The 12,433-nt window shown below is 47.0% G+C and overlaps 1 protein-coding gene across 1 annotated transcript in view; it reads right to left on the reverse strand.

Annotated features, from left to right (window-relative positions):
* Window positions 1-12,433, reverse strand: part of LOC147635108 (uncharacterized) — a 64,778-nt gene that overhangs the window by 20,519 nt on the left and 31,826 nt on the right. The window contains exons 3-8 of the mRNA XM_086804408.1: window positions 12,105-12,164; window positions 2,914-3,074; window positions 2,717-2,810; window positions 1,916-1,986; window positions 1,663-1,769; window positions 1,120-1,241 (exon numbers count right to left, since the gene is read on the reverse strand). Of these exons, the coding sequence (XP_086660534.1) occupies window positions 1,120-1,241; window positions 1,663-1,769; window positions 1,916-1,986; window positions 2,717-2,810; window positions 2,914-3,074; window positions 12,105-12,164 (615 nt within the window). The remainder of the gene's footprint in view (window positions 1-1,119; window positions 1,242-1,662; window positions 1,770-1,915; window positions 1,987-2,716; window positions 2,811-2,913; window positions 3,075-12,104; window positions 12,165-12,433) is intronic.

The following is a 12,433-nucleotide window of genomic DNA, read 5'->3' on the forward strand; positions in this document are numbered from 1 at the left end:
TTGATATTGTCCAGTCCAAATGCTCAAAAGTGAGATCAAGTAGGGACATTGCATGGCACATGGATGTGTAACCTGGTAAGTCCAATGAAGATGCCTGCAATTGGGTAATTGAATATGATGCTTTGCAAGTTGGAGGATCTGTGTTTGTGCATGTGTAAAGAGCTCTTCGTTATGGTCAAGTCATGCATGATAGTAAGTCATGTGTGAGCACGTGAACTAATTTCTATGCATGAACACTACGTAGATTTAAATGTTTGTAAATTGTTTGAGTCATTATTTTACACTATAACATAAGTTTGATTTCTAATAGTGACCAGCCCTCCCATGAAGAGAGCACACTTTCCCTCCATGAAAAGCACGCATCCCTCTCTCTCAATGCTGCACATCAGCAGCAAGCCATCCAACCCCTACTGCAATGGCATGGCTGTTCGGACGGACCTGTACAACTGGTATGTGTGAATCAGCACCCGTATGGCACTTGTACAGCCAACAAATGACTGCACAATTGTACAAACAACTGTACAGGCACCTAAAGTCAGTACACCGACTGTTTTAGGCATGTGTCTAGCAACCAAGAAGTGTGTATTGAAGACTTCGCAAAGACCTATGCCTTTTCTGGGAGTACATTTTTGTAGACTGCCTATCAATCGAGCTTGCTGGGAAAAGGGCAAGGGTAGAGAAATGATCGACGTCGAAAAGCCAACTCCCCGATAATGGTGTTTTACTGTTTGCGCATGCCAGATCTGAAGACACTCTATCTGTGCCTCCAAAAGCAGTCTATCTAGGTTTCTGGAATATTAAGGAAACTCGAAAGGCGCATACTTTGGTCTCCACTACATTATGTGCACACTAAGCGCACATACAAACGGAACGAATTCTTTATTCGGTATCATATGTGCATCATTTTGTTTTTAATAAATTGAATTCTTAAGATCTAACCCTGCTACAGTGTGCTAGCTACTGTTTCATTCCCATCAAACCTTTGTCTGCAGACCCGATTTTGTTAGTGACAATAACCAATACATCACAAACATGCACACACACACACACACCCTCTGGTAAATTTTCAGCTAAGCATCTGGGCAAAGTAAACAAGTATTGGAAAGGAATGAATCAAACCAAAGTTAGCAGCTGTCGATATCAGAATATCAAAAACTGGAGAGCTTAACCTCACGCCATTCTCAAGGAATTCGTGCGCCAGGTTAAACATCAAATTCAGGTCTCCTTTTTCCTTGCAGATCCTTCACAAATAAATTAGTGACTGCAGTAAATTTTCTGTAACAAAAACAAACTCGATACAAAAATATAGACCATCACAGCTGACCAATACCAATTAGAAATAATTGTATTAAAACTACAGTTGACAACCCTGTCTTTACTCTAATCTCTGCTCTAATGTCTAGATATGGTGTTGAGGTGCCATATCAACATGCTTTGTCTTGACATGGCATGCTATGATGTCTAGACATGGCAATCGACACCATGTCTTGACATTAATCTCAGCCTTAGTGTCAAGAAAAGACAGCATGCCAGCACATGGATGTAAGAATATGGCTCCACAACTCCTTGACCACAGCAAAAGATTGGTAATGCTTTACGTACACACATGAAAAGATTATAATGTGAACCAAGAAGTTTGTGACCACACTAAGTTAAGGAAACCTCATCACAATGTCTGCTGTCTGTGTTGTCGGCGTCAACGAGTTTTTTAACATTGTCCTGAATGTCTTCTTCATGAGGTCCGTATCTTTCTCCAGTTTTGCATGGCTCTTCTCAAACAACACACACCAGCATTTTATAGGATGGAAGTAACAAAAGAATTTGAATTTACATGATGTTATGCTGACAAGAGAATATCAGTAGCTTGTAGCTCTCCCTATGCAAAAACATGGTGAAGAAAGATCAGATGAATTACCAAAAACATGTGAGCATTTTCAAGGCTTGGGGAAAGTCCATACAAATTGTGCTTCCAAAGAGTCTTCAACCCTAGAATGCCCCCAAAAAAAAAACATAAGAAAAGAGATATTAGTGATGAGAATAATGTCTATTGCAGCATTATAAGATAGGATGGTATGTGGGCCATGACCTCAGAAAAGTAAGAGCTCAATTATACCCAAGCAAAGTATATCACCAAGGGAAAGTTCAGGTTATCTCCCAAACTTTAAAAAAAAAAACAAAGCACAATCTTAACTCCATGAGGTCTACCCACAAAGATTCAGATCATCAACTCCATATGCATAGCAGAGACTACATACTATGAGGATCATCCACATCAATATATGTCCACTTCAATGGACAACACTTCATGGATAAACCACCATACAGAGTTTCTATCACTTCTCCAAAAGCGATGGGCAGACTCAGCCATGAGAAGGCTAGCACTAAAGAGAACACACACACACACACACACTTGCATAGATGTACCTATATATACCTACCCATCCACCCACATACAAACATACATGCATATGTAAGGATCCTCCAACACTAACCATATTAAATCATGGCAAGCTCCTAGTAAGCATGGGGATAGAGCAAGTCGTTCAACTGATGGACCCCATTTAGATATAAAAGAAAAGAGTAGGGATAGTAGGAGCCGCCTCACATTTGCACAGCAAAAAGGCAACCTCTGCATGTTGTTCTTAACATATAGAAAAACACATCCACAGACACATGGTGTGGCAATGCAATCAAAGGGATACGAGTGGATACGCACCTAAACCATAAGATTTAGTTCTCAAACTTGCAGAAACTGCCAATGCAGATATGTTCTCATTAAAATTCTGCTTCACACGTGCCTTTGACGACCTCTGCATAAGCCAGGATGGTATGTAGAACTAGAGACAAAACGCATTCTACTTTTAAATGTTAAAAAAACTAGCCATACTATTCCTTGAAAAGTTTGAAGTTTACATAGGTACGATAATCCTGCAGCACTCGAAAAGCCAGCGCCACATCTTCAGAAGAGTTACACTGTTCTAAAATCTTGCGTAGTAGTGAAAGCGGTACTGTCCTCTTCCCCTGCACCTCAATTGTGAACTTCTCATGAAGATCCTTGAGCTCTGGACTACAATCTGTAAGCCCCCCATGCAAAATAAATATCATTGGATTCCTCAATGTGCATTGCAATGAACTATCAAAATTATCATACTTTGAAACACACCCCCCCACAGACATTTTAAAAAAGGAGAAATTTTATCTACCTTTGTGGAGAAAGAAAGAGAGAAAGTTATATTAAACATCTTCAAAAGGCCATAAGGTCTATGAGGCATAAGGGATTACAAAGATCTGTACTCGAAAGTTCCTACCAACTGCTGCCATCAAACTGGCAAGCTATCCACCATCTGGTCCCGGAAAGCCTTCACCTATAGCGTATCCACACTTAAGTGGCCATTACCAGACTGCCTCTCATCACAAAACTGAGGACCTGGGAGAGAGAGTGCTGAAAGTTTGCAAACTCCATTCTCCACTCCGCCTTCCCAAACCACCTGGCATGTTGCCTTGTCTCGGAGAGTAACAAAATGCTCATCAAACTCCACCCGTACGCCAATCTTGCAAACCTGATGCACTGACAACAGATGAAAACCAAGTGATGGAACATACAACACCTGGGAGGAATGCTTCCCCACTCTGCCATCGGAAACTATCTCCAACCTGCCCTCACTGTGAACTGGGATAGTGGATGTATCCCCAGTAAGAATGTGACCAAAATACCTGCAGAGATCCTGTAAAGTTGAACGGGAAGGAGTCATGTGCCTGGAAGCACCACTGTCTAGAATCCACTTCCGAGTTTCCGTAGCGGAGAGTCCTCCAACCTCCTCCCTGCCCGAAGAAAATGAAACATCGGTGTCCACCACCTCTAGGTATTTCATATGCAGCCAATAAAACAGTCCGCCAACCAAGGCAAGGGTCCTTTGAATAACCGGGTGTCCCACACTAGATGCATCGTGACACTCATACAAAATTCTCATTTAGACGTCTATATCGTTGGGCACTTCGGCACTTGATTAGGAATGCTCATCTATCACTTTGCTTGCAAGCCCAATTTATAGGTGGTATTACAAGATAGCTAAGATGGATTCTCCACTAAGGTGTCTAGAGAGCCAGACTTCTAACTTTCCGAGTACCAAAATGATGCATCCAATCTCCACCTCTCGGCAAATAGGGTGTCACCTAGACTAACCGGATGAATGTCTAGCAAGTTTGCAAGTAATTATGTCGTCAGGTAGTAGATTGCACTTGAAATGACAACCGCATGGGTGTGTGTGCACCATAGTCACAAGGGACGGGGGACAGTAACGGGGGACAGGGACGGGACGGGACGCAGGACGGTAACGGGGGAGGGGGACGGGGACGGGGACGAGAGAGGGAACGGCACTCAAAAAATACTTTTTTTTAAGTTTTTCTACTCTACACTTATTCTACTTTGGAAGTACATCAAAATGAGCACAAATTTACACTAAAATGGTAAGCTTTTGAGTCATATTAACAAAATACGCCAATCAAAGAGTGAAAGCGTTCACGGTTGATTGTATTAATAATTAAGTAGATACAAAATGAGTCATGACTCAAGAGTCAGGACTAAGCCTTAAGGAGGCAGAATACATGGACGGACTCAAATGAGTCAATGACAAAAAGTGCTAACGCCTAGAGAATAGAGGCTAGAGCTAAGTAGTAAGGCCCATGAATCATGATCCATGAATGATCATCCACGTGAAGTACTCGCCTCATGGTCATGGGTAGCTTGTGCCAAAGGAGCATCAAGCTCATCCTCACTCTCATCCTCACTGGCATGCTGCTCCTGCACCTCATCCTCTTGTTGCTCTTCTTGTTGACTCATCTCCCACTCGATGAAGGGATCTGCCTTCTTGGTCACGCTCTTGCAAAGCATTCGCAAGTTCACGCTGACGAAGACAAGGTCATTGGCATGCTCTACCCTGAGTCAGTTCCTCTTCCTAGAGGCAATGTGGCTGTAGCTACTCCAAAGTTGCTCCTAGCAAGAGGAGCTGACGGCCTGGCTAAGTATACGGATGGCAAGCTATTGTAGCTCTGGTCCATCCGAACCAAAGTCCTCCCACCATAGAGCAACACCAAATTTGGAGCGGTCAATCTGTGCATCATGACAACCATAGGAGCCATGAAATGACCTGTACATGGAAAGCTGGTCCTGATCTTGCGCCTAACTGATGCATCAGGCACAAGACGGTCCAAGATGATCCTCCATCCAATGCTCACCTCTCGGTCGCTCTCCTGCTTGTTGCCTTGGAATTCTGGGTCCACCACATAAGCTGCTGCATGCAATGGAGAGTAGTAGGAATTCCACCTTCCTAGACATAAGGCATGGATCTCCTCATATCTGTCTTCGTCAGGCACGAAGTCTTTCAACTTCTCTATCATGCAATCCATGGCCTCGTAGACCTTGCCTATGCATGGTTGCATAGCGTCTACAATCCTCAAGAGGTGGACTATGGACCTCACCATAGCATCCGTGGTCTTCACACGCTCCCATCAAGAGGCATCATCCGCCCGTAACCTACACTCTTGGCCAGTGTTTGTACGGGACTCTTGCATGTCGACAAACTTGTCGCTAAGGAAAACCCCCCTCAAAGCACCACTACAATTCTTCAACCGGCCCAACATGAGAAAGTTGTAGGTAAACCGGGTGTCGGAATATTTGAGGAGAGAGAGAGAGGACCTCTTGTTGAACTCATGCCGAAGTCTTGGTGGTTGAGGACAAAGGAGACCATGGTGTTGGCCTCCTCAATGAGCGGGCTAATCCATGGCAATGCCCCTATGTCCTTGAGAAGGTTGTTTAGGCAATGAGCCATACAAAAGGACACCGTGACATGTCCATACATACCTTGGAGGATAGCTCCCGTTGCCCTATTGGAAGGCTCCCCATCCGCAACAAAGCCCATTACATGCTCGGGACCGACGATCTCCATGGTGGTAGCCCACTCCGCCGCAAGCACATTCGCACTCTTCCCGATGCCAGATGCATCATGAGATGAGATGAAGTACATCTCTCCGCGGGAATATGCAACCACGCCATGAATACTCCTCTTGCGGGTGTCACTTGTATATATTGCCCCCCATCCTCCTCCACTTTCTCATTCAGTTTTTCGAGATCTTGTGTATAGAGAAGAGTTTACACACCTATCTCTCTGTGTTTCTTGTGCTGATTATTTTTTGCAGTCTACTTGCTCTTGTCTACCCAAGTTTGGTTGTCATTTCCGCTGCATATTCTGACATGGTATCAGAGCCCTAGGCTCTAGGAGATCTTGGGCGTTTTTCTGAGCAAGAGGGGGAGCAACAGGTTGCTGATCGGTGGACTGTTTCGGGCTGAACGGGAAGTGAAGGTGCAAGAGGAAGGCGGGCAAAGGGGCTGGACAGCCACTTGCATATTTTCTGATTTTCAGATTTTTCCCACCCACCCACCCTTTCAGGTTACTCTCCGAGATGGCAGATTTACTCGAGATGGCTGAGAAGCACGTGAAGATTCCGACTCTCCCCACGTTCCCAGTGGATCGGCAGTTGGATGGGTCCAATTACGGCATCTGGAAGGTCATGATGGAGTCATTTTTGGAGTCCTATGATCTTGCTGATTTTATTATCAAAGGGGTGCCAAGGCCGGAAGCTGAGGAAGGGGAGTTATTATCGACGAGGAAGGACCGAGAGGCACAGGCACAAATGTGGGACCGTGTCAACGCCAGGGTCCGGTCGTTTATATTCCTCAATTGCACACCACAGGTGATCAACCATGTGAAGCACATGACGCTAGCGAGAGGCATATGGGAGCACTTGGCTTCTTTGTACAACAGGGTGTCACCCATGAAGCGGATATCCTTGGAAGTGCAGATGCCGGTTATGAACCCTGCAAAGTCTTCGACGATGCGGGAACACATTAACAAGCTGCAGGCCCTTCAGCAGGAAGTCCTTCAAGCTGGGAAAGAGATATCATCTGAAGATATGGCCATCACGTTACTTTCCCACTTGCCTGGTCAGTATTCTGCTTTCTATTCCTCGTTGATCACTAGTGGCAGGCTCAGCACCATTACTTGGGAGGAGCTTGTGCCAATGGTCCTGGACCAGGAGGAACGTTTCACGAACCCTCCTCACGGTGGAGGTTCGGAGGCCTTAACTGGCCAACGGTCGAAAGGCCGTAATACCAACAAGCGCAAAGGGAAGGCTTCACCAGATAAGTCTTCCGAGAAGAAGCCTGATCCAGAACGAGAGAAGCTGAAGGCCGAAAGATCGTGTAATGATTGTGGCGAGAAAGGCCACTACTGGAGGAAGTGCCCTAAGCGGACAGGGAAGAGTGCTGATTCATCAGCCTCAGCTGCGAAGACTCCGGCATTTGTGCACTTGGAGATGATGGACTCCGATGATTCATCGTCTTCGAGCGAGGAGGCAGTTGGCTTCACCGCAAAGGATACCCGGGAATGGATTCTCGACAGTGGTGCTTCCAGGCACATGACTCCATCCCGTGACTTCTTTCTGGATCTGAAACGGCAGTCAGGTCGTATCTTTATTGGCGATAACTCCACTATTCCGATTCATAGTGAGGGCCGGATGGAGATTATTCCGGACGGCAAGGGGGGCAAGCATGCTTCCCGTGTTCTTTATGTCCCTGCTCTGGGCTTTCATCTTCTGTCAGTGCATGAGGTATGCAAGACTGGCTTTCGGGTGGAATTTGAGGAGCATTCACTTGCTCTAAGGGACCGTGAGACAGGCAAAGTTGTTTGGGAAGGCGGTGTGGAGAATGGCATCTACAAGCTCTCTGCACTCTCCTCACTGACAGGCTCTCAGGTCGGAGATTTGTGGCACTTTCGTTTTAGCCACTTAAATGTGGATGCTTTGCGACGCGCCTTCCGGGACCAGATGGTGGTTGGCTTGCCAGATGTTGGTAGTAGGCAAGGACGCTGCAGTTCTTGCATACGTGGTAAGCAGCACAGGGAATCCTTTCCGAAGCAGGCTTCCAGGCGGGCTTCAAAACCTTTGGAGTTGATTCACACTGACTTGTGTGGACCACAGCAGATACCATCCTTGGGAGGATCTCTCTACTTCATGCTGCTTGTTGATGATTGTACCAGATTCACGTGGGTCTACTTTCTTTCACAGAAGGACCAGGCTTTTGCTCGGTTCAAGGATTGGCACATGATGGTGGAGAAAGAGTCTGGATTTCAGGTCAAGACTCTCAGGGCTGACAAAGGAGGGGAATTCTCCTTGACTGTATTCTTTCGGTTTTGTGCAGATCATGGCATCAAGAGGGAATTGGCCAATACCGGATCGCCTTCGGAGAATGGAGTTGTTGAACGTAAGAACAGGACTGTGGTGGAGATGGCGAGGACCATGCTGGAGCATCGAGATCTTCCTCGTCCACTTTGGGGTGAGGCTGTGGCGACAGCTGTCCATACCATTAACCGCTCTCCGACGACTTCTGTACCCCATATGACTCCATTTGAGGCATATTTTGGCAGGAAACCCGATGTCTCGCACTTCCGTGTCTTTGGGAGTGACGCGTATGTACATATTCCGAAGAAGCAGAGGGGGAAGCTTGACTCCAAGTCCCGCAAGCTGGTATTTGTGGGGTATAACTCTCTTTCCAAGGGATACAGGTTGTATGATCCAGAGAGGAACGAGATTGTTGTCAGCCGGGATGTGGTCTTTGACGAGCATGTTCCAGCATCCACTGTCGAGGAACCGCCACTTCTTGGAGATCCAGAGTCTGATGATGATTCCCAGTCTACCACTCCAGTTGATCCACCTCAGTCATCACAGGAGGTTCAGCCCGCAGCTGGAGTTGAGTCCCCGCGACCACAGGAGGCTCCACGATCTGTTCGAGTACCTAGGTGGTTGATGGACACCCTTCGGGAGTCAGGTGTCACGGAGCTACCCTCCGAGTGGACCACAGAGGACGGCCCTCAAAGATCACATCGAGTCCGAGATAAAAGCAACACGGCGGAGCTTCTTCAGGTGAACTATGCTTTGATGTCTCGTATCATGCGGGATAAAGAGCCCACTTCCGTAAAGGAAGCCCTTTCACAGGATACTTGGAGGGAAGCCATGCAGGTGGAACTTGACGCCATCGAGAAGAACAACACTTGGGAGTTGGTGCCGAGGCCGTCGAAGCGGTCAGTCATTGGTGTCAAATGGGTCTTTAAGACCAAGTACGCGGCTGATGGGTCGGTGGACAAACACAAAGCCAGGCTCGTGGCTAAGGGTTATGCTCAGCGGCCAGGCATCGACTACGAGGATACCTTTGCACCGACAGCGCGGGTGACCACGATTCGGACCGTTCTTGCCCTTGCTTCTTCTCAGAGGTGGCCCGTGTACCAGATGGATGTAAAATCGGCGTTCCTTAATGGTGACCTGCAGGAGGAGGTGTACGTTGAGCAGCCTCCAGGCTTCATTGTTCCAGGATCGGAAGGGATGGTTTACAGGTTACGTAAGGCCTTGTATGGTCTTAAGCAGGCTCCGCGGGCTTGGAATCAGAAGATTGATTATTCGGACTGGATTCCAGAGATCGGTTGCAGATCCGAACCTGTATCTCTTTCGGGAACGCGGCATGGTCACACTCATCATCCTTTATGTGGATGATCTCATTCTCACCGGCGGTCATGTGGAGCACATTGGAGTGACGAAGGCTACCTTGTCAAAGGAGTTTGAGATGACCGACTTAGGCTTACTCCACTTCTTCTTGGGATTGGAGATCTGGCAGACCCAGAGGGGGTTTTTCGTCTCTCAGCAGCGGTATGTTCATGAGTTGCTTGAGGCCTTTGGGATGGAGAACTGCAAGCCTATTACTTCGCCGATGGACCCGAACACAAAGTTAACCGTTACAGATCCTTGTGAGCCAGTTGATGCCTCGCAGTACCGGAAGCTGGTTGGTTCATTGATCTGGTTGCTGAACACCAGATTGGACTTGAGCTTCTCCGTGGGGCTATTGAGCTCTTTTATGCAGACACCATTGAAGACTCATTGGGACGCAGGATTGAGGATCTTGCGGTATCTGCAGAGTACGAAGGATCTGGGACTCTTTTACACAGGAGGGAATGGAGTCAAGCTCCAAGGTTGGAGTGACTCAGATTGGGGAGGAGATCCAGACACGAGGAGATCTACTTCAGGATACACTTTTACCCTCGGACCGGTTTCTTGGAGCAGCAAGAAGCAGCCAACTATTGCCCTTTCTTCGACAGAGGCAGAGTATCGGGCTGCTTGTGGTGCTGCTTGTGAGGTTGTATGGCTGCGGAGGCTGCTAGGCGAGATGGGGTTTCCACAGAGGGAGCCCACAGTCATCCAGTGTGATAACCAGAGTTGTATAGCTATTGCTCGGAACCCGGTTTTCCATGCCCGGACCAAGCATATAGAGATACAGTATCACTTTGTTCGTGAGAAGATCTTGGCGGGTGACATCTTGCTACTTTATTGTTCGACGGAGGACAATGCGGCGGACCTCTTCACGAAGTCTCTACCTCAGGCTACGCTCAGGCGGCACTCCAGCTCCCTGGGGTTGGTTACACAGCCAGGAGCTGAGAGGGGGTGTTAGAAGTCATCTCCTGTCTATTTGTATACACCAGGGCCTCTGTTGTGGGTGTGCCCGCCCGTATATCATTTTTCCACACTCCCCGTATTTTTTCCATTTTTTTCCCATTTTTTTCTAGTGGCTGGAGGGCTGCCAGTTGATGCCAGGAGCACTTTAAAGCTGGCCGACTGCATCTGTATCAGTCGTGGGCTGTAGGAGTGCTGGCCGACTTGTTCTGTCCAGGTGTGGGGCATCAGATGCTGGCCGACTGCTATATTCAGCAGTCGTGGGATTTTGTCCAGTCGTGGGCCTCTTCTAGAGCTGGCCGACTGCCCTCATGGGCTTGTATATATTGCCCCCCATCCTCCTTCACTTTCTCATTCAGTTTTTCGGGATCTTGTGTATAGAGAAGAGTTTACACACCTATCTCTCTGTGTTTCTTGTGCTGATTATTTTCTGCAGTCTACTTGCTCTTGTCTACCCAAGTTTGGTTGTCATTTCCGCTGCATATTCTGACAGACTCAAGAGGCTTGAGAGAGAGAGAGAGAGAGAGAGAGAGAGAGAGAGAGAGAGAGAGAGTCTAGATAGTAGAGAGTAGGGCCTTGGGTGAGAGGCTTGGAAGTTGGAAGCTACTAAGTTAGAAGAAGCTTGAGGGAGAGAGACTAGAGAGAGTAGATACCAGATACACTCAAGTCTCATAGAGTGTAGCTTGAGGCTTGAGGCTTGAGGCTTGAGGCTTGAAAGTTGAGAGAGAGAGTTGCTTGAAGCCTTGAAAGTTGAATGGGTGTGTGTGTTCTTGTAGCCTTGTAGCCTTGTTCTTATATAGATATTAGATAGACAAGGGCAAGAGAGAGAGAGAGAGGCAAGGGCCAAGCCTCAAGGGCCAAGGCCCAAGGCCCCAAGGCTCAAGCCTAAAGGCCAACTTCCAAGCCTCAAGGCAAGAGGGAGGCAAGGCCCAAGCCTCAAAGGCTCAAGGCCTCCCCAAACGGCCAAGCCAAACGGCTAGAAACGGGAGGAAAAAAACAATCCGACTGCGCGTGCAACGGCTCCCTGCGTCCCCCCACTGTGCCGTCCCTTGTGAGGGACGCCTCCAGGGGGACGTCCGACCATCCCCTGCCGTCCCCATCGCTCCACCGTCCCGACTCGGCGTCCCTCCATTCCAACAGTCCGTCCCTTCCGTCCCCTGTGACTATGATGTGCACCAACCCCAAACACTTAACTGTTTGTACTTCGTAACTTTTTTGTTGTTTGAGGCATTATTTCTTCAAGGATCAAAAACAAGATTAAAATTTGTTACTGCAACTAGCACTCACAATTGTAAGTCATCCCCTAAGTCTCGCCAATAAAGAGAGTGGGCCATCCCCACTTAGGACCTGTGTCTAGCCTTTTTATGTATGCCCTTTGACACTTCTATGTACAAACAACAATGAACTTCTCTTGAACTTATGTGTAAATGTAGATCTTTTGAATTCCTTACGATACGCCCACACACACATATATGGTGCATTTTATTTTTTTCACAGCAAGGGCTGGAGCTTTTAAAATAAAGAAGATTATTAAAGGGTGAAAAGAGCAACACCTTCCAACTTGATTTCTTGATCCACAGCTCGTGTAGAGAAACTGGCAAATTTTACACAATCTGCAACAAAGCAATATTTTCACCTACACTGTCAGCGCAGCATACGAAGGTTCAAAAAATTTCAGAAAATTGAAAAATGATCTAGAATGCAAAATTTTGAAAAGGGCATCCAACCAAGGAGTACCAAAATTAGTCGAAACATTACACAAAATCAAGAGCCTTGGAACTCATCATCAAATCTAGCACTTACATGCACCTTCCTACCCACATGCATGTAGATACCAATCAAAAGAATAAACACACGAATACCTATATAAATGTGCACCAAA

The sequence above is a fragment of the Cibotium barometz genome, chromosome 10 (genome assembly GCF_041138505.1).
Source record: "Cibotium barometz isolate CiBa-2024 chromosome 10, ASM4113850v1, whole genome shotgun sequence".
Classification (NCBI taxonomy): domain Eukaryota; kingdom Viridiplantae; phylum Streptophyta; class Polypodiopsida; order Cyatheales; family Cibotiaceae; genus Cibotium; species Cibotium barometz.